This window comes from Gadus morhua, chromosome 21 (assembly GCF_902167405.1).
Source record: "Gadus morhua chromosome 21, gadMor3.0, whole genome shotgun sequence".
NCBI lineage: Eukaryota > Metazoa > Chordata > Actinopteri > Gadiformes > Gadidae > Gadus > Gadus morhua.
In genome coordinates this window covers 17567083-17590258 of record NC_044068.1, presented here as the reverse complement: position 1 = coordinate 17590258, position 23176 = coordinate 17567083, and the positions used below count along the sequence as shown (strand labels likewise).

The window sequence follows — 23176 nt, the reverse complement described above, 5'->3', positions numbered from 1 at the left end:
TTGATAGTGATCGCCTCATTGGCTTGTAAGGCTGGTTTGCAAGGAAGTATTGGTCTTACAGACATGCAGTGGCGATCTTAGCCCTTTGGGGGCTCCAGGCGAACAGTAATTTAGGGGCCCCTGCATCTACCGGTCTATTGTACCTTATGTCGCATAATGAGATACTCCATACAAGGGATGAACAAAAGTCACTATCCTTCTTTCATGCAAATGTTAATTATCTATTTACAAATTGAGAATAACATACAAAACAATAAGATTAGTTATGTTGACACATTACACTGACTGTTAACCTTATGTCATCATTTACCTGAGGGTTTCCAGTAGGTCACAGCAGCTATATGCTGTGACCTACTGGAAACCTACTGATAGCTGCTTCCAGCTATCAGTATTTTTCCTGTGCTCTTCAGACCTTTCATGGTTGATTAGATGCATTGCAAGGTTATTCCTCCGTGTTTAAATCCTTCCTCACTCAGTTGTTTTTGTTTTCCAAAAAGGCAACAACAAAAGCAAAAAACACGGTCTGCACTTTCACTAGACTAACCAAGACCTGTTCACCCTCTCATCATTTTCCCTTACTATGTAATAGTATGCTTTTGTGAATCTGCGGCCCTTGGGCCAGAGTGCTTGGTCATCCACTAGAATATGTGTGCGCCTGCCCAAGACACAGCAGCTTGGGCCAGAGTGCTGGGTCATCCACAAGAATATGTGTCTTGCAGTCATTGTTATCGTTATTGTCATCAATTTCAATAACCGAAGTGGAAGAAGGAGAACTAGAACTGCAAGCAGTTATGCAGGGGTCCAAGAAGTGTGCATTTCGCCGGCACAACGCGACAAGAAATGTGCTTTTTTGTGTGCGTCTGACGATGTCGTGTGCAAAGTTTGGTGTCGATTGGTCAAGAAATGTGGGAGCAGTAGCGAAAAAACAGTTTAGCGGTTTTCGGGATTTTGCGAAAAAAAAATTATTGACGCAAATGGGCAAAACACGTTTTGCCAAAAGATGCAGCAGACTCCAGTGAATATGTGGGTACAAGTTTTTGACTGTGGGAGGTTCGGTGTGGGAGCTATAGCCCCAAACGTGTTTCTCCTTGGTATAGCGCCACCTAGAGGCCGGCATGTCTGGATTTGGTTATCTGAGTAGCGGTGCCGGACCTGGTTCTAGTCATGTAATTGGCGCGTGTGCACCATTTACGGTTTGGGCTGTGGACCCACTTTCAAGGCGGGAAGTATAATAATAGTAATAAGAAAAATCCTTACAAAAACAATAGGGATCCAACCTGTTGGCTTGGACCCCTAATGAGCAATATTCACTACCAGTTGTGCATCATCTCCGTCAGTTTGTTGACACACGTCATTAGCATCGCTGCTGGCTGAGCCAGAGCCACTTGGAATGAAAGGAGCAGTAACGTGACAGCAAACGACGTAGACGGCTGCTCTTGATCCGCCGACGGTCCCGCTAACACTGCGGTGGCTGTAAAAAAGCTGGATAGCTTTGGCAGCTTTGAAAGCAAGTCCTGCCTTTGGTCTTTCTTCTTATTTTTATCTGACCCGCTTTCGAAAGATCGCTTCATGTTTCACTCGATTTATGTCTCACTCGATTTCTCTCTCTCTCTTACCGCTTACTGTTTTGAATTTGACATCATTTCTGCATACGCGTGATGAGCGTGATGCGCGTAACATGGAATAGTCCATGTAGTGCGGACTGAAGGGGGGTGCACACGGAAAGATCGTCAAAATATGAGTAAATAGACATCCCGATGCTACTATTGTGAAGAGATTTTTATAAAAATAATAAATATGGGGACAAAATATATGCATTGGGGCATTTTGGGGGCCCCAAAACCCTTCTATGGGGCCTGGGGCTCCAGGCAAATGCCTGGTTTGCCTAATAGTACGGCCCGCCCCTGCAGACATGTGTGAGGGCTTTACGTCATCGTGAGACCCTGGCTAACACAGTGGATACCATAAATCAGATGGCGGAATTCTAACCCTAAATCGCAGTAGGATGAACATTGCAACATTTTTGGTTTTCTATAATTAGGCTGCTTTGTGTGAGATCGCTTGTGCATATATAATTAGACTAAATAATATTTATATCCAATTTCTGTGGACTCTCTATTCAAGACCCAACATGAAGTACCAACTCATTGCTAAGGATATCCACATCGACGATAAAGTAATATTAGAATGCAATTAGAATGCACCAAGGGAGGGGGAGGGTGAGGGGGGCAATTTTGACCTAAGACACTAGGATATATTTGATCCATATTTGCTAAACATATTTATTCCACCGAATGGTTGACATTGGTGGACATTCCTGAGATTCTAAGCTTTCAAACGGTGTATGACATGACTATCACTCAACCTTATGATGCCGAAAATTGACCCAGCATGTTGGGGGGGAAGGGGTGGTTTAACTAACGCTTGCCAGCCTTCGGGATTTGACGATTGGATCAAGTCTAATAAATTACACATACAAAAATGCTACAAAGAATGTTAAAGTATATTTAGCAAATTATGACAATAGATGAACTCCATAAACTGCAAAAGCTCTTAAGCACAAAGTAAGGACACTTTTATGTGTGCAATTTATGGCCCATATACTGGATTAACTATACACTCAAACTACAAAAAAAAGTGCTATTATGGATACTGTACAACAAAATTAAACAAGAGAAGTTCTTTGCCTTTCTCAAATTATAGTTGAACAGTTGTATCCGGAATTTCTAGGTCTAGACTTCCTAATGGCAAAAACCGCAATTAGTTGTACTTACAAAGTTCAGAGAGAGGTGAACATGAAGGATCAGGTGTCCTTTCTCCAACTAACTCCAGTGGACGGTTAACCTGAAAATCACACAATGTATATCATTGTTATCACAAAATAAGCATGGTTGTTGTTTACAAGTATTCAGTAAAATGAAAGGCTTAGTACATGCATAGATTGGCATATATTCTGGCTCCTTTTTAATGGAGAGCCTGGTGTATTGGCATTTAGCACACTGTGAAACCTGATGGTTCAAAAGCAGGCATGGGAAATGCAGTCCAGGAAGCAAGACAATCTACGCTCAATATATTATACACTCAAATCAAATAATTCCATTTACCCATTCATCCAAGTCAACTCCCATTCAAGGCAAGTAAAACCTTGCGGTGACTGAATATTAGTTTTTTTGGGTTCCACAGTGGTCTCCATGGGCACTGGCTTGGAAGTCCCAAAATATCTGATTGGCCTCCTCCGCGCCAACCACAACTTTCTTGCACACCTCCATTTCGTTTTTCAAAGATATGTAATACATTGTATCACCTATTGAAACAAGGTTGTTGTCAGTAGCCTGCAAGAAACACGTCCTTTATTCTGATGAGCTATTGATCAGGGAATTATTTTGGAGGTAGGCATAGCGTTACCATGGCTTATCATCCAGAAGGAAACAGGCGGAGCTCCTTCGAATGATATATTTCTGCTCCTTAGAAATACCTGGGGGATATGAGCCATCACTTTTGTAGTATAGCAGCTCGGTATACATGAGTTTTTCCATTTCCACGAATCCAACATAAATTCATGTGATAAACACGTTTCCCAGATCATGTACAGCCTTGCCACCATCATTTACACACTTCTCACCCATCGGAATTGGTTAAACGCCCTCTTCAATTAGGCTAAAATTACAGTATACGCACTACAATTATATTATTATATTGCATCGATCGGACAAACAGACAAGAGCAGAGTCCAACCAAGATTTCAGAGTCATTTCATTATTAGTTCCTTATGATTTATACAATTTTAAAAGAACTAAGCAGCACAAAATGCCTATTCTTTCATGATTTCACACAAATCAATGATCCATTCACTGAACACAAAACATTGTTTCCTGAAAGCTGAGGTACGCCTACCCATTACTTATTATCTGTTGCACGACATGCCCATAAAATAAGCTATAGGCCTACATGATTGTCATTGTGATGATCGACAATTTGAACTGTTGCATAGACACAATAACAATTCAACAACAGGTTTTTATTTATTCAATATTATAAACAAATCAACAGATCCTCAGATCTGATATATTACAACTGCAATTAACTAATTTACATTAAAAAGAATGACTAACAACACTGAATTAAAGAACAGACGATCAAAACAATAGGGAAATCTCGTTTTCGCGTGCAATCTCACGCAACTCGTCAATCATTCTGTACCACTTGGCTTTCCGTAGATCCAGTTGTTCTGGGTTGGTCCTGTGGGCGGAGTCATTTAACATGGCGTTTCGAGGGGGAAGGGGATTTCCAATGCGGAACCAAATCGGGTGTCTCACCGGCCCTGGATATATTAGCCTGGTCTTACCAGACTCTTGTACTTCATTTCAATTGCACAGAGTCTGGACTTACTCAATTGAAAAACGTTACCTCACTTGAAGGCGGGTGTCTGTTGAAGTTTTAAACTATTGGATCTGCGACGAGTCACCTTGCTTCCAAAACTCACGGTAGTTTTAGGAAAACAACTTATCCTGCTTTTCTGGGTATTTGCTTTCGAATAAGTTCGGACATAAGACACTTCCCTCACCATATCAAAACGTTGCCCTGGTTGGTTGGAATTATCACCACCATTTCAAAGAGGCGTGCCCTCTCCAAAACGATGCTTGTTCAAACAACGAGAAGTGCACCTGTGTCCGACTTGACGTTGTGGGAACTTGACATATTTCTGAATAGTTCCGGCGGATGTTCTCAAGTGTCGTGCATGCATGCGCGCAAATGCAGACGATCTGAAACTCGCCTATTATCATTGTTGTCAGCCACTGAATAGTTCATTCTTTTTAAAAGGGTTGGATGCAGAAAAATTGGAAGGAGAAAACCAACTAACATAGAGTGGCGAAGTCATGCCCCTTTCGGTAGAGCCCATGGGACCTATGAGAACGAAAAATATGATTGGGTTTCAATTCTTCCAATTGAAATTCAATTCATCCAAAGAAAACGAAAAAAAATTGCGAAGAAGTTTGATAATGTTAGGTTGTGTGAGAGGCCGCTTTGTGAACTACAGCTGTTCTCTGCCATTATAAGTCGGGGCATGTGGAGAGTTTCAGTTATGCCGATGGGAAGATTGTCGTTCTTGTCCACGCCAGTCACAGGGAGTGTGACGTCACATACGAGACGTGTAGTCTTTCTCATTGTGTTTTCTCTACAGCCTTTAACTGAACAATTGCACAATAAACAGACATGAAATGAAAAATTATCATTTAAATCCACAAACAACATATGTGTAATCCGGGGTGTATAAAGACTGGGACAAGAAGATAATTACTTTCTCTCCATTGAAACCCATTCATATTTTTCGATCTCATGGGTCCCATTGGCTCTACCGGCAGAGACGCGACTTCGCCACTCTGTACCGCAGACCCAGAACTAGTACTGATGGGGAATCAAAATTGAGCGGAAGTACTTAGGTGGGGGAGCCCGCCTAAGTACGCGAATATTCAACAACAACTATGAAGCAACGGTAAAGGTAAATTATATTATTATAAATAACACTCAAATGATCTTCAAATGATGTGATGTTTCATCGTTGAAACAAGCAAAGCACACCTTAATGGCAGCTATCCAAACCATTAGAAACTTAAACTCAGTCTCAGTCTCTATGTAACAGTCAATCTGGACAAAGCTCCCTAGTATGCGGAGAGTACCGTTGTCCTAAGCCTACCAATTGAGCCTCTTTCCAAGCCACAAAGCCCGACCGGACAGCCGGCCTTCAGGCACGGCTCCACCCAGGGTCAATAGAGGCTGAGACCAGACAGTGAACACCTGAGACGCTCATCAGAGTGCTGGCACGTGGACCAGCCTCGAACGCACGCTCTAACCACCACCACATCTCCGGCATTGTGTTTGACGAGTGTGAGGAACTACTCAGACGGAGGAATGGGAGGATTAGGTGGAGTCTTCTGTCAATCTCTTAGTGAGAGCACCTGGCCTGTTAAGGGAATGTCAGAGTAGACTTTGAAGGAAGGGATACAGAGAGGTAGAAGGGGAAGGTTGTCCATTTTACCATAGATTTGATTTTGACAGGTCAATGGGCCGGAGAACAGAGGGGGAACTTATTGAGTGGGAGCAGGGCACCCAGTCTGACTGGAGATGAACCGGAGCATCCAGACTCCAGTCCAAATTCCTTCTCCGTAGAAGGAATACTTGTCCAAACACAGTTTGTCCTCCAGAGTTGGAGTACAAAAACCCCATCCAAGCCTAATCCCATTGTAAGATTTAGAAGCCAGATAACGATCCAACAATATGTTGATCCAGCTCCAGGCTGCTGACGAGAACATCTGCGGTTGTCTTAGGCCGGCGCCTGAGACAGAGTGAAGTCGTGCGTATCAACGTGAGGTATTTCTTGGGGTCCTCATAGTTGTCAGCGGGAATGGTAAAATGGGATGGAGGGGGGCCAAGGGGTCCCGTAGAGTGTAAATCCGTCCATGGAAGTGTGGCTCACAGATTAAATAATAATTTCCCAGTGAGTTTCCTACTAACTCTTTTTTTAAATATGGCTTGGATTGCTTATCGCAGTCCACACATCTTGTGCTGCCAAATGCTCAGTTAAATTAAAATTGAGATGTTGCATCTGCATGAATACAATCATCTCATGACACTCTGGTAAAACAAAATAAACAAAACTGCTTTCAAAATACTTGCTCACGAAAAGACCACTACAGTTTTCTTTTAGTTCCAATCATTTCATCTTGGTTTGTATCCATCATGTCAATATCCCAGGATTTATCATATGGTCTCCAGGTGACAGCATTAGTCCAAATCAATCCATACATGACCAAATGCTCCCGGACAGGCTGTTTCTTTCCATCTTTTATGTTAATCATATGGTCTCCAGATGACAGCGTTAGTCCAAAACAATGCATGTCCAAATACAGACATGTCAAAGACAGTGGAGAGCCCCGGTTTGATGTCACGTGTAAACAAACAAACCATGATGTCACTTTATTGGGGAGTCAATGAACATGGTCGTTTGAACTCAAACACACACACACACACACTCTGATGAAGGGTGGTTTCTGATGATTGCCTCTGGTATGGTGATGTCCGGGCTAGGTAAGTCTCGCAGAGTGGTCAAGGTTCAACACGTGGTTTATTTTTGCAATGGCTAATTAGTTTGTGGCTGAATTGTAGCATCCTAGTGAATTCAGTATATAAACTCAATTCGGTAAAAAAGTTAAATCACCCCCCAAATTGGCCTGATGCACTGGATTCACATCCCCATGATTGTAATGGAAGCAATGTAATGTGTGGGCATATTCAAAGACGAACCAAAGATGAAAAAAATGTTGCCTGCTCCCCTGTAAACGCCCCCTTCAAATCAGTGGGTGACCAGGTAACCATCACAGCCAATGCAAGGTTAAGCTTGCCATAGCACTGGTTTTAAGCTATACTGGGAGCCGTCTAATACAAAACAGTGTACATCTGGGGTTTGGGTTTGGTTCTCCTAAAAGAAAAGTAGTCATTCCTTCAACCTTCTGGGCCACAGGGAGGGGGTACATGGTGTTCTGTGTTGTGCTGTTGCCTGGAGACGACGATGACAAGTGAACCCAGGCCAAGCCAGAGTGGGTCTGGAGAGCTGTACATATACCCTGAGCTCTGCACAACAGAGCCTCGATGACGGCTGACAGGTGGTTCTCCGCCCAAGTACCTCATTTAGAGGATTACTTTATAAATGTCCTGGCATTTAACGTAATAGTATACTAATTCATATTTATAATCCTCATATGAATAGGAACAGACTCTGTTTTTTTTAAACTGTGGGTCGCGAGCATCAAGTGGGTGGCCGGACGGCAACATGAACAAACATTAAAAAACGTTCACTCATCAAAAGAGGTTGTTTTCTCTTTCCAAAAATATAAATGCATCGCTTCATGCTTTCAATTGAACTGGTATACTAAGATACTTTTTTTGAAGTCTCAAAAGGGGAAATACTGTATTGAAGAAGGTGTCCTAACTCACTTTATTAACTTAGTAATAATAATGTATAACATATTTTCTGCACAATATAAATGGCATGCAATGGGAGTCTGGTATAAATCAGTCCCTCTGCCCGTCTGATCTGGGTCCGTGTAACAAGCTTGATGGCTTTCCCTCTGGCTTAGCTCAGTCTTTAGTTATTAGATCATTGATATGCAAAACAAAAACAAGTCAATAAAAAGGAGAGCACAGCAACCATGACATGACTCCTTTATAGCTTCCAAAAACAGTTTCACAAACATATCAAGACTTTTACGGTAAAGAAAGAAAGCACTTTTCAGATATCATTTTTACAGAGTATAGCATATAAAGCAAATAACTGATGAACATTTGTTAAAAAAAGGAGCCTTTTTCAAATAATTATAATTATTGTCCCTTTTTTATGAAGCAACAAAACAAACAAAACACATTTAATTAAACACTGAAGATATACATTTATTTTTTCCATCTACAATTGTGATTCATAGAGCGGGAAACTGTGAATGACGAATGATTTGCTTCAAAATATTTGAATCAATGAAAATACCTTATATCTTATGTAGCAGAGTGATATTGTGATGGACAAAACATAAACATTAACAACAAAGAAAGTAAAGTTGGACCAAAGAACAACATTGTGTTTCTACAAAGATTATCAGTAGTCATGTGTATGGAAATCTGTAGGACAGTCAAGTATGTTTGAGAAATAAAATAAAAAAGTATAATATTACTTCCCTTTGTGAAAAAAATACTAGCTACAATGGATGTGAATAATAGAGCAGAATGCACTTGCTAGCAGAAAAAACCACAAACCACAAAATACCAAAAATGGCGGTGCTAGGGACATACATTTGGCTAGCAGTGAACCTTTGGGCTCGCTCTAAAGCTAGCAGAAGACCCATCCACTGCTCTACTGCATCACATTGTATTATAAATGGAAATGTAAAAAAACGGCAACAACCATCCAGGCACATATAAGGTAATGAAGAAAGAAGGCACTTAAAATAAGATATTTACACAAATTGTGGCTTTGCACATGACCAGTTTTGACATTAAACCTCACAGTATTTAGATAGAGGGAAAATAATGAAAAACATTTGAGTGATTAGCAAACTACTTATCTATCTTATCTGTCATTTATTTCCCCGCTGGTTTCTTCTCTGAAAGCTGCCTGAACAGCCCCCCCGCCCCAACTGACCACCAATGGGGATGATAGAGAACAACAGTGGATTCCAAGAAAAACTTTATGCGATCGTAAATACTTTTTACATATCCTTTACCAACAAACATAACTTTAACTTTATGGTCCGTTTAAATCCCAGGTAAGTCACTTAAAGTCTGGGAAGGATTGCATCAACAGATTGTGCTTGATATATAAGGCTCATTTTTACATAACAATGACACTGTATTGAGATAGTCTGTCGGGGGTTACGTTTAGCGCTGTTAAATGGCATGGGTGGCAACTATTACATTATTCAATGAAGGAAGTAATTCAAATGTAAAATAAATTAATAATGTTGAATTGCATCCCATCTGATGACCCTCACTAAGAGCTGGTGACTAGGAAGGTCAAATCTGAAAGTTGCTCAAGAAATTCCTCTGTGAGGTGAAGCCTGGGTAAAGCTGAGGTTCAGGATAAGGCTGAAGTATTCATGACAACCTCCAGTTGTGAGAAATCACTACAGGGGTTCCGAACCAGAGTTTCAGAGAGAATTGGTTGGAGGACATCAGAGAGATGAGGCCATGGGCTGTCCATGTCTGAGGTTTTTCCGCAGTGAATATGTTTATTCACCGCACAACTATGTTCCTACCACTTAAAGTTACAGAATATGTATGTTTCAAATATAATTCTTTGTATTTTCTAAATTGACACATATGAACATATTGGAAGTCGTGTAACATTGTCCCTAGTCTCTCAAATCAGATTTTAGATTAATGTTAAGTCTGATGGCAGAAAAGGTCATATCTGTGACTACGGGCGTGTCACTTTCTGTACTTTATATACTATATATATATACTTTATATTTGTATCAACCAATCATGTTGCTGCAATCTGAGTTTTCTTCAATAGAATATTTCGGTTATGAAACAGGAAAAAAGGTGTATCTTTGCCCCTTGATTTGGCCCAGGCTCTGTGCCTTCTCCCCCAGAAGTTCTGCTAAAACACAATAGGACTGCTACTGATCTGAGATTATGTTGTCCTTATTCACTACAACTAAAAATAGATGCTTGCCGAATTAATACATATTTGAAGCAGGGCTAGGTCCAAATACAACTTTATAGGCCTAATGTTTGGTTTTGGTATTTTTTCTTGGATTCAGGTGAACTCAGTAAGTCAAAACGTAAGACATTTTGATTGTCACACCGCAAAAAACTACCAGGGCCGGAGTCTGAACTGTAGGGGAAAAATATAAAAACATGGCAAATATCGAATATATCAAAATTGCTTGCTGGCTGTGTCAGCCAATGGGAAGCAAGAGGTGCTTTACATTCCAGAACTTTCATGAAAATGCCGCCAACAAAACGGTTGATGAAAAAAACAAAACAATTTGAGCTGCACATTCTGAGACTGTTTTGCGGAACCTCAGGATTGGTACACAGGATTAAACAAGGTCAGAGAATGAGAGTGAGTGAGAGTGAGAGTGAGAGTGAGAGTGAGAGTGAGAGTGAGAGAGAGTGAGAGAGAGTGAGAGAGAGAGAGAGAGAGAGAGAGAGAGAGAGAGAGAGAGAGAGAGAGAGAGAGAGAGAGAGAGAGAGTCTTGCAAAAGCTTCAGAACTTGGTGCTGTTGCTGAAGCTGTCAGACAGGATGATGTTCTTGTAGAAGTTGTCTGAGCGAGTAGAGCAGTAACCTTTGACCTTGTCTATCATCTGGCTGACGGGCAGGATGGAGTTGGAGGAGGACGAGGGGGGTGTCTCCGCCTCGGAGGATGAGGAGCAGGAGGACGCACACTTGGGGCTAGCCTGGTTGTAGAAACCTTTACCTGGTAGTCCGCAAGAGAGGAGACAGGAGAGACAGAGAGAAGGAGAGAGAGAGAGAGAGAGAGAGAGAGAGAGAGAGAGAGAGAGAGAGAGGGAGAGAGAGAGAGAGAGAGAGAGAGGCGTTATACTCTACAACTTGCAATATAAAAACATGGCAACTTTTAAATGACAAGCTGAAAAATCACCTCATGCAGAAATACCAACACACAAAAATCATCTCACTTTAGATTTTTGTGCCGACGTGTGCAATCCGCCTTCGGTACCAAATCAGGTACTAGGCTCCTTTGTGTGACTTTGTGCGTGACTTTGCATGGATGCATAAGGGTTGTCTTGTTTCTCTCAATCGAAAAAACAACAACAAAACAATGGGGTGAGATCTTCTAATGGTGTGTTTGGATTTTCTTGAACGAAAATCCGAAACTGCATCTTTGTACGAGATATTATAGTAGTAGTAGCTTAGCATGCAGCCTCGTCAGAAACATAAAACAGCAACTCCCACAATCCTCTTCTTTCTGGGAACTCTACACTTCAAAAATAACACATTTCCTGGTGTTCATGTTAGGAAAATAGTCTTTACTTTAACGGAATGCATCGACAATATTTTCAGGACTTCAGCCCAAAAAAAATACACTTTTGTGCCACCAGATATTCCATAGCAAGTGTGATTTATAGTATTTTGTACAGGGAGTTTGGACCGCACCATTTCTAATGAATACAGCGACTTGGGTTTTAGCATGCTATGATAATGTTGGATTTATTTTCAGGCAAATATTATGGCTTCTACCTTTTTATGTTTCCTTGTTTTTCTGGAACGTTTCATTGTTTTGCAGAATTTTCTAAGCTTTGGTCATTTTTTTCAAATGAATGAAAAACACTTTTCAAAGATCTGTTTTGGATTTGGTCCACATAGTACTACTACCTGAATACTATTGTGTGTACTGTAATACAACGTGCCAAACATTTTTTTACTAGCTCCTTACTGCAATGGTGTCATTGGGGTAGAGGTTATTGAAGCCGAAATGTATAATCAAGATTAGAGAAATGGGTGCCTTTTATAGACATCCTGTCCCTACACCTTCTCTGACTTCACCTTCTGACCTCTGACCCTTGACCCCTGATGTGGAGAATGAACGGAGGTCTCATCCCACAGAATTCCACGGTAACATGACCACTTTTCTGAAATGAAAAACTGGGATAGTTGTAGTTTGGTGGTCCAAATATTATCAAAATATCTGATGTTTTTTCTGAAATGAAAAAAATAGAACATAATTAAGTTTTTACTTATTATGGTAAATATAGTCATGTAGCCAAATATTGGCACAAGGGATAGCTATGAGGTACTTCAAGCTTTGGTTAACAAGCCAAAAACAAGCCAAAATCGAGTACTTTCTATTTTCATTGATAGCCTGTTGCTTGGGATTGATCACAGCTGCTTATTGCATAAAGTCAATGGATAGCGAGCGGACACGTAGTGAGGCCGCGTCAAAGCCTATGACTTAGACACACAAGACCTATTACCGATCGTCTTGACATGAAAATTCATCAACAGATGAGAACCTCAAATCAATTCATATATTTAGTAATCCTATTTTTACAGGGACAGTTGGTGTGGTACCCTCTTTCCACAGGCACTAGCCTCGCCATGCCTGGGCCAAGCCAAACCCAGACAATACAGGCCAGGCCAAAAACAAAGATGAATTGCAAAAAGAAGTCGTGTTTGGATTTAATTTTCCACTTGATCCAAAGATCAAGTTTGTTCAAAAATGCGCATTCCAGATTTGCTAAGACAACGGTGAAGCTGTTCCAATTATTGCGTGCTTGGCTGCCAAGGGTTTGCGGCTTAAGAGGTTTTCCCCTCAGCTCGACAACGGGAGAGGCTAGACGCTACAAGCTAGGTGCATGACGCTAGATGTTAGCGCTAGCATTAGAATGTGAGTTTCGCCCTTATCGCCCGATAATAATGATAATATTGATTGATATTTTGGTTGATATTATTTTGTGGTTCCGTTTTAAGGGTTTCTGACCAATGCTAACTAGTATTGGTTGCCAATAGTAACCAATACTAGCTTTGATTTAACAAGGTATTCCATAATATCACATTGTGTAAATAAGTAATAGCAATAATTAAAAGTTTTAATTGTATTGTTGTAGTATAAAATAAATAAATGTATTTTTTGTCTGTACAGTACAGCATTGTAGATTTATTATTTCTAGGAATTCAGTAGCTGCAAGTAAGGTAAGCATTAAGATAACAACATTTATAAAAGAAAAAATGAAAAGCAGACATGTTTTACATTATAATGCAAAAAGGCCTTATAGTGCATATATATAGGGGGAAGATGGGATCCATATCCCTTCAATATTGAGCAACCGATTTGTCACCATGCTGTCATGCTGTAATGCATGACAGCCGTATTAACTTCTGCACATGCAGCTAGCAGCTAGATAGTACGGTTTTAGCATTAACTGGCAGTCAATGCTGTAATATTACCTTTACTTTTCCCAAAACTCTAACCTCTACCAGCCGAAACCATAATTTAAATGCAAACCAAAACTTAATTTGATGTAAAAAGAAAATGAAATGTGAAGGGTAACGTGAGGATTGATTTTCAGTTATACAAACATATATTTAAGCAATAGATCACGCCAGGCTGTGGTATGTGCTCATTATACCACTGTTAAGGGGCGTTGTCCGGCCCCGACGCGCAGCGGAGGGCCGGCGACCCCCTTCACAGTGGTATAATGAGCACATGCCACTGACTGAAGTGATCTATTGCTTTTATACAACGGTTACTGTTATGGCGAAACGAAAGTCATAGACACACTACATTTAAAAAGAAACCAAGAAAGTCGAAATAGCCGTTTTATTAAAGAATACCAAAAAGTAGTCCCTCCTGGCTGCCGCTATGCATCGACGGTCGCTATGCAACACACTTCAGCGTCCCTCCGAGAGAAGGCTCCGATAGAGCGGTTCGCCGGCAATTTATCCTATGGAGCAGTTCACTCGCCGTGTGCCTAAGCTTTCGTTTGTCTCTCCATCGCCTTGCTCACTCCCGGAGTAACAACTTTACACGCTCTCCATCATCCAACATATGTTTTACTTTGTAACTGTTTCTACTTCCAGGCGCGGAGTGATATGCAAACTTTCACAAAATGATCGGGCGTCATAGCAGTTATGTATACGCTCATTATACAACAGTTGGGAACCAATCAGATCGCTGGATTTAGGTCCCCCGTTGTATAATTAAATATAAATACAGGTCGTGGTTCCAAAATAAATGTACAGTTTGTAGTAGCCTATACCCACTAGAGCAGAGGTCTTCAACATGGGGTCCGTGGAGGTACTGCAGGGGGGTCGCGAAAGTTGTGTTTTTTTTTATATTCCCATGCTGCAATTTTTTCCACAAATCGAAATGTTTTGAATACACATTAACATGAATCCAACACACTAGCCATGTTTACAAGGACACTTCTGATCCGATTTCTAATCGGAATAGATCTATTCGAATCATGCGATCCGAATGTACTGTATATATGGCATTTACAAAAGTGGTAAGCGTATGTTCGTATGTCTCTCGCGCACACGCACAACTGACACATCTGGACCGGCAGCGTCATTTTCATTTATTTGATTTTAATGACAGCCCAGCAGGAGAGAGCTTTTCTCTGCCTGCTCCTTCAATTAAGAAGGACAGCACAGCGACATCAGTTTCTCATCCGGTCTTTATATCTACCCCCTCCTCCGCTGCAAACAATACGTATTTGGATGAGAGTGCGCAGCGAAGACTGTTGGGAGAGAGAGAGTGCTGTTATGTAAGGGATTATGTACAGAACGCCGGTTATTATATATACATATATACATTTATACATGGCACGATAGGACCAGTTTAATATAAAACACACATTTTATACAATATATAAGTAGGGGGTCCCCACTCCATCTCTCCCACAGTTTGGGTGTCCTCGGCCTGGAAAACGTTGAAGACCCCTGCACTAGAGAGTATAGCCAACTCTCTGGTGGGTAGAGAGTTGATTCATTTTATGCATACATGACATTGTAATCTATGCCTGTTTTTCTTTATGCTTTATACGTCAGTAATGAAGGGTTCAAGGGTTAAAGGGTAATAGTGAACAATAGCATAAAATACAGTTTTTACCTAATAGCCATTGGCTATAATGTAGTTTTCTGTGATTTAGATAGCAGGAAATAAAGTTTTCTTTCTTTTTTATACGCAATAACTCCCAAAAAATTGCCATATGGTGCAATAAAATACGCCAATCCATTGACAATTTAAGCAATAAATTGTATCCGTCTCCCTCTCAATTCATCAGACTACAGTACAAATTGTATTACTTTGAGATTATCATTTCTCAAGCCATTGGTCGGAGGCACTATTTTATAGCCTAAAGATTACTATTCAAAGGTTTTGCTATTTACTCCGATTATTTAGTCCGTTGTCTTGGTGAAATGTTTATTGTCCCACTATTTCACCCAAGTACTTTTAACAGTTTGCTCTTTATTGTAAAATGGGGGATTTATACACTCAGGCTCGATGCTGTAAAAGGTTGAGCCAAATCAATAGTATCTGTCTGCAGGGTCTTGAGGCCAGCCCAGGGCCTTGGGTGTTTGCAGACCCCCTCGCTAATGACGGCCAAAAACAAGGAACAAATTATCAAACTCTCTCCCCTGATATGACCTGATGACTCATTCATACTCCTCTCATGTTGCCTGGCTCTCAGAAAACGACAGAAAGTAAAGACGGACGTCTGAAAAGCTTACAGTAGTAACTTAAGCTTTACTACTGTATCTTAAGCAACTTAAGTTATTGGTTGAATGTTTCGGAAACAATCTATAAAACATTCTAAAAATTTATTTTAGTCTTTTTGTTCAAGATTTATCTAGGTACACCTTGTAGTTTAGATAAAATGATTGAATGATTCCTTTTGGTAAGTTAGGCAGGGAAACCTTCCAAATCTTTGGAGAAAACATGACCACTCAATTGAAATGCGTTCTCAACCCTACCTGTAGGGAAAATTCAGGACACAAATATTGTTGCATGTTCTTGGTAACTAAAAGGTACTCTCTTCTGCGGCCCTCTCACCTGGGAAACAGGTCACCTTTGAGCTCGTCCAGGAAATTACAACTCTGAAAGCACAACATCAAAACAATTTCTTTGTTTTGATACTTTCATTTGTATATTAAATTGATTAAAAGTGAATTCAAGCCCATCTGGACATGGGCGGGGGGGGGGGGGGGGGGGGGGGGGGGGGGGGGGGGGTCATTTAGTTTTTTCATAAGGGAAATGTTATTGTACTAGTCTCGTGGCTTAGTGCTGTTTCTGAGGAAACAATGTGTTCATAATCGTAACACAACAATAAAACCCATTGATTAAAGCACGATGGGAACACCAGGCCCATTTAAACCCCTTTCCAGGTGACACATGGACAAAGACATAAAAGACAGACGGCTCATTACCAAAGCGGCCTATGAAAGTGAGAATTGAATGAGGAGCAAATAAGTTCTTTCTGGGGGGCCAAGGAAAAGATGCAACTTTTTTTTAAGGCCCTATGTGCCACGAGGCACTTGGAGGACAGGTAACATTGGCATGGCGACGTTAATGTTCACTGTAAACCAATTAACTTCCAGGCATTACGTTTAAAGCATCAATCATGTCACCTGCTTTTTCTATTGATTACAATCCGAATCAAGATGTGGATTACAACCCTAGAAGTGTCTGGATTTAGATCAAGTCTCACTCTGCTTCAAGATGGTCAGACAGCAGTTAGCTTGTTTACAACACAGTGGTGCTCACCAATTGTGTTAATTCCAATGGGCACACAGTTGTTACCGTTTTGATTCAAATCAAATTTCAAACAAGACATTAGGGCTGTTATGTTGTGTTTAAGGACGATTAAGTAAAAGTCACAGGTTAAGGATGAACTATTCAGCCATTCTTAGCTTATGTGCGTCTGGTGGGGGGGTGTTGCTGTGCTGGGCAACCCAGAGTGGCCTGGGCGGGCGGAGCCAGTAGTTATTATAAAACCAATGAGAGTAAATGTGACTCCTCCCACCCAGAGTACCCCAGGTTGGCAGCATAGTGGTATGTGACATCACAGCAACCAGCCAATCACATCACTCGGATCATAACTTGCTTTCCCAAACAGTTGTTTGCCACCCACGTCAACAGAGTTGGAAATCCGGCTACTTTTAACCACTTTTCGAAGTGACTTGCACAGTTAAGTTGAATTGTTGACCATACGATTGGCTGAAACCATACGTGTTTGGGGAAACAGGGCCAGATCAAATGGCGTCGGAAGCAAGAAGTCAATCGGCCAATCAGCTTTACCTCTTGTGGACCTCCGCTCCTGCTATTGGATGGAAGAGCTCTCTACACACCAAACAGAGGTAGATACATAGAGAAACCGTGAGATAGAAGGTAGGGAGGCTGAGTTGTAAATACGAAAGGAATGCGCATCAACACTTTACATCTGCACCCTGTTCATGCAGCATGTTTTAACGATATGTGTGTGAGTGTGGTTTTGTGTGCATGCATGTGTTTCTTGTTCTGTTGTTGATGGGGACAGGGTCTGTGTGTTTGTGTGTGTGTGTGTGTGTGTGTTTTATACCTGTGTTATTGTGTCTCTTGTCAAAGGGCTAAGGGTGTGTGTTGTGTTTGTGTGTCTGTGTGTGCGTGTTATATGTGTGTTGCTGTGTTATTTGTTGAAGTGTTACTTGTGTGTGTCTGTCTGTGTATGGTGTTTGTGTGTTATACCTGTGCTGCGTGTCTATTTTTAAGGGTTAAAATAGCAAGTGTGGGTGTGTTTTTGCCTCTGTGTGTGTGTGTGTGTGTACCTGTGTTGCTGTGTCTCGTGTTGAAGGGTGTGTGTGTGTGTGTGTGTGTGTGTGTGTGTGTGTGTGTGTGTACCTTTGTTGTTGTGTCTCTTGTTGAAGGGTGTGTGTGTGTGTGTGTGTATGTGTGTGTGTGTGTGTGTGTGTACCTGTGTTGCTGTGTCTCTTGTTGAAGGGTGTGTGTGTGTGTGTGTGTGTACCTGTGTTGCTGTGTCTCTTGTTGAAGGGTGTGTGTGTGTGTGTGTGTGTGTGTGTGTGTGTGTGTGTGTGTGTGTGTGTGTACCTGTGTTGCTGTGTCTCTTGTTGAAGGATGTGTGTGTGTGTGTGTGTACCTGTGTTGCTGTGTCTCTTGTTGAAGGGTGTGTGTGTGTGTGTGTGTGTGTGTGTGTGTGTGTGTGTGTGTGTGTGTGTGTGTGTACCTGTGTTGCTGTGTCTCTGGTTGAAGGGTGTGTGTGTGTGTGTGTGTTTGTGTGTGTGTGTGTGTGTGTGTGTGTCTACCTGTGTTGCTGTGTCTCTTGTTGACGGGTGTGTGTGTGTGTGTGTACCTGTGTTGCTGTGTCTCTTGTTGAAGGGGTAGAGGGTTGCCTTGGCCTTGGAGGTCCAGGTGGCGGTGGTGGAGCTGAAGGAGCTGGAGGACAGAGACTTCCCCAGGTTCTCCGAGCTCACTTTCTTTGTGTTGTTAGTGGGCGTCTTGCTCCAGTCTGGAGGAACACATACACACACAAAGGCAGAGACACACACACACAAGCACACACATACACACACACACACGCACGCACGCACGCACGCAAGCACACGCACACGCACACGGAAATACACACACACAGGCATAGAGACACATAAATATAAACACACACACACATTTATATTAATGGTAACAGTTACAGTTACACCATTTATATATTATATTTATTTAGAAAACATACAGTGGCATTTAGCGTATAATGTATGCTGACTGTATGCGGAAGTTCAAACACAGTGTCCTACTGGTAGACACTGGGAGCTATGCAGTACAACCACAGCCTCCTGCGGAGGTCCCCGGGATCTATCCCAGTCAAGGTGCTTTGGTAAAGAGACTCGAGCCTGATAAAGTACATTTGATTCCAATGTGATTATTCAAGATGGTAAATAACCCGAGGCAGCCTGGGATTTGAACTTCTGACCTTCCTGTTGAGAGATCTTTCAGAGGCCCTGCAGGAGGTAAGTGTGTGTGCGTGCGTGTGTGTGTTCTTCCCACACTAAAGCAGGCTCAGAGAGGGTCTCCTGTTCTCCTCCCACCTCCTCCCTCCATCCTTTACCGTCTATCCTTTCTTCTACCCATCGGCTGCTACCCCACTCTCAAACTTAATCCTTCATTCCTTTCATTTTTCTCCTTCTTTCTTTATTTTACCCTTCGTTCTTTATTTTATCCTAATCGCTCTCAGTTTCCTCTCCCCATTCTTCCTTTCTTCCTTTCTTTCCCTCTATCCTCCTTTCCATCCTTTCCTATCTCCAACCTTCCTTCCCTCCAAACTTATGTTACGCACTTCTCCCTGCTTCCTTCCAGTCGTCATCCTGCCTACTTTCCAACAGTTTAAAATAGTACAAATATTTAATAATAATCTAAATGTGTCTCCCTGGCTCCCTACAATGGGTAAAGCCTGTTCCTGCCCGCAGCCCGGCTCAGTGTGTGTGGATTACCCATCATTCCTCATTCCTATCTCTAATAACATATTTATCTGGCTGAAGGTTAACCTCCAGGTTCAGTATTGTTCTCCATCGGGGCCGGTTCTTTATGTCTCCATATTCCTTTGTCTTTTCTGCCTGACAGTAAAGAGAGACGTGAACCTTTGATGAGCGAGGTACAAAGTACCTCGCTCATCAAACACGTAGCTCATCATACACGTAGCATAGTGCCACCGGTGGGAATCAAACCTGGGTCGCTAGGCGTATTGGCGTAACAGGGTTAGCGTGGTAGTGGGTTGATCCAACAATCCAATTCTCTTTTGGACAGCATTCATCTTGAATCCTGGTGATGTCTTGTAAACCGGTTCAGAGCAGCAGACGAGCATCAGGAGCGTTCGGGGATCGGCGTGGGGTGGGCTGGGTTCTTATGAATTGGCCGCTGTACAACTCATATGCTGGCTAATCAGACCCGGACAAGCAGCTAGCCGCAGTCTTTCATTAGTTGCAGAGCTAGCAAGAATGCTTTGGTCTTACTTTTTAATAAATGTTTGGTATTTTATTTGCGTGTTATGTGTGTTGTTATGTGTTTGTTCCTGTTGTTTCACATTCCGATGGGAGGAACTGATGGTGAGAAACGCTTGTGAAAGAACAGTTCACCTGCAATGTCAGACGGACAAACAGACAGATGGACGAACAGACAGATAGACAGATTACCTGAGTTGTCTGCCAGTCTGAGTTTGCCACAGCAGAGGTATCTTCTCCATTGCTTCTGGACGTTTTCTTTGAGTGCACAGTGGAACACAAAGATGAACAGACCTGGGAAAGAGAGAGACAGCAGAGACACGGTAGAATTGAGAAAGATGGAAGAGGTATGAGGAAAAGAGTACGAGAGAAGGAGATGGAAGAGAGTGGGGGGTGACATAACGAGAAAGAATTAAATCCAAGAAGAAAGTAACTCAACTATCTTTAACGCTACAAAAGATAGATAGATAGATAACTACTTGAAATTATTTTGTCAGCCCAGCAGCAGTGGAAAACCAAGGATAAAATACAATACAATGAAAATACAAAGTACTAATGATAACCAAAATAGACTAAAGCAACTGCTAAAGTAAATGCTAAAGTAAAGACAAACAGATAAAACAGGGCAAACAAAACAGATAACAATATAAATAATAGATTATAAAGTGTAAAGTATAAATTGCAAAGTAGCTACAAGTGAATAAATACAAATGTAAACAAAACAAGCTGCCTGTCAAGTTAGTCAGCTAGCAAACTAAGATAATTTGTTAAATGAATAAGTAACCAACTATCTCGATGTCCCTGCGCTCCAAAGCCAGCCAGCAGCAGCTGCTGTTACCTTGTAGAGAGTTGAAAATGGCGAAAAGGTACATGAAGGCCACGTTGACGGGGCCCCAGGCGAACAGCGCGAAGCCCCAGGTCATACCAAGCAGGAAGGTCAGGCTGATGACGCTCCGCAGGTTACGCAGAACCTGGGACAACACCACCAAGAAGACAAGGGAGGAACACACACACCTTCACTGAACGCTCACTTCAAACTCAGGTGTGCGCTAAAGACACGTTTAGTAAAAGGACTTTAAAATGTCTGCCCTGCTTCGAGGCAAGCCCCCCATGATGACCCTCACCTCACTGATAGCCCTGAGCTAATGCTGAGCCCAGATAATCACAACAGCTGTTCAATTTGATTCCAATGGGCAAGCACTCAGGAAATGCGTGTGCGATGCTATCTGTGGTGTGTTGTGAGCCCGGATGGTGCAGGAGACGGTGCGTTGGGAACCAGGTGACGGTGTGAACCAGGTGACGGTGTGAACCAGGTGACGGTGTGAACCAGGTGACGGTGCGTTGTGAACCAGGTGACGGTGCGTTGTGAACCAGGTGACGGTGCATTGTGAACCAGGTGACGGTGTGAACCAGGTGACGGTGTGAACCAGGTGACGGTGCGTTGTGAACCAGGTGACGGTGCGTTGTGAACCAGGTGACGGTGTGAACCAGGTGACGGTGCGTTGTGAACCAGGTGACGGTGCGTTGTGAACCAGGTGACGGTGCGTTGTGAACCAGGTGACGGTGTGAACCAGGTGACGGTGTGAACCAGGTGACGGTGCGTTGTGAACCAGGTGACGGTGCGTTGTGAACCAGGTGACGGTGCATTGTGAACCAGGTGACGGTGCGTTGTGAACCAGGTGACCGTGCGTTGTGAACCAGGTGACGGTGCGTTGTGAACCAGGTGACGGTGTGAACCAGGTGACGGTGTGAACCAGGTGACGGTGCGTTGTGAACCAGGTGACGGTGCGTTGTGAACCAGGTGACGGTGCATTGTGAACCAGGTGACGGTGCATTGTGAACCAGGTGACGGTGTGAACCAGGTGACGGTGTGAACCAGGTGACGGTGCGTTGTGAACCAGGTGACGGTGCGTTACCTCCTCCCTCAGCGTGCGGTTGCTGCGCTTGCCGTTGCGGCCGCAGATCTGCTGCATGACGACCACAAACATGGCCACGTTCATCAGGAACACCAGGCAGAAGTAGCCCACGCACGTGATGTAGAACACCACCGGGCTCTGGATCCAGCAGCTACACACACACACACACACACACACACGTGGACGAAAACGTCAAATACACACACACACACACACACACACACACACACACACACACACACACACACACACACACACACACACACACACACAAACATGGACGAAAACGTCAAATACACACACACACACACACACACACACACACACACACATACACACATCAGACACACACACACACACATACGTCAGACACACACACACATCAGACAGAAACACACACACATACGTCAGACACACACACACACACACACACACACACACACACACACACACACACACATCAGACAGAAACACACAGAGAGCAGACACAAGCAGAAGTATACAAACGCATAAAACACACACATCAAATATACACCCATTCGTATACACACAGAAGACAGCGCACACATTCATCAATACAGTGGAACAAACACACATATCCAAACAAAGGCAAACATGAACATTTCCATTAACAAACTTGTAACAATGATTACATATCGTTAGCCTCATAGCATAATTGCCTAATTCATGTTTTAAGATTCATAATATAGATATCATAATTGGGGCAAAATACAACAGAATATGTTATCAATACAGTGATCAGCTGATGACGTACAACTCTGAGGACCCCTGCGTCTCCTCTCCTGGACTTCCTCTGCCGTACTCCTGCCTGCCGTACGACTTCCTGTCCACTGCCACCACCACACTCACCAGCACCGCCGGAAGACCTGGGGCCCACACACACACACACACACACATACACACACACACACACACACACACACACACACACACACACACACACACACACACACACACACACACACACACACACACACACACACACACACACACACAGTCTCAGTATAACCTTCCCAACAGGACCACCCCCTGAGGCCGATGCCTCCACTGCAGTGCACCACCCTCTTCGGTTTGCTTTTCTTTCGTGCAGTGTGTACTAAACTAACTTTCATACAATGGATCTACATCAAACAGACTTCCCTCCCAATAAATAGAGATGTCTTTCTCATATGTCTTCGATCTATTAGTCATGCGGTGTTGTGGTTCTTGTTTGTGGTCTAGATGATTATTTCT

At 42.5% G+C, this 23176-nt stretch overlaps 1 protein-coding gene across 15 annotated transcripts in view; it reads right to left on the bottom strand.

Moving 5' to 3' along the window:
• Positions 1-8203: 8203 nt before the first annotated feature.
• The window catches only part of adgrg6 (adhesion G protein-coupled receptor G6), an 80853-nt gene continuing 65880 nt past the window's right edge, over positions 8204-23176 (bottom strand). For 13 of the 15 annotated variants that reach the window (XM_030344833.1, XM_030344835.1, XM_030344837.1 and 10 more), the window contains 6 exons: positions 22698-22809; positions 21923-22073; positions 20845-20977; positions 20199-20300; positions 18365-18520; positions 8204-10971 (listed from right to left, as the gene is read on the bottom strand). In XM_030344833.1, coding sequence (XP_030200693.1) covers positions 10760-10971; positions 18365-18520; positions 20199-20300; positions 20845-20977; positions 21923-22073; positions 22698-22809 — 866 coding nt within the window. In that variant the 3' untranslated portion in view covers positions 8204-10759. Of the gene's footprint in view, positions 10972-16071; positions 16116-17316; positions 17359-18364; positions 18521-20198; positions 20301-20844; positions 20978-21922; positions 22074-22697; positions 22810-23176 lie in introns of all 15 variants that reach the window. The other 2 variants (XR_003974292.1, XM_030344840.1) reach the window with 2 other exon arrangements.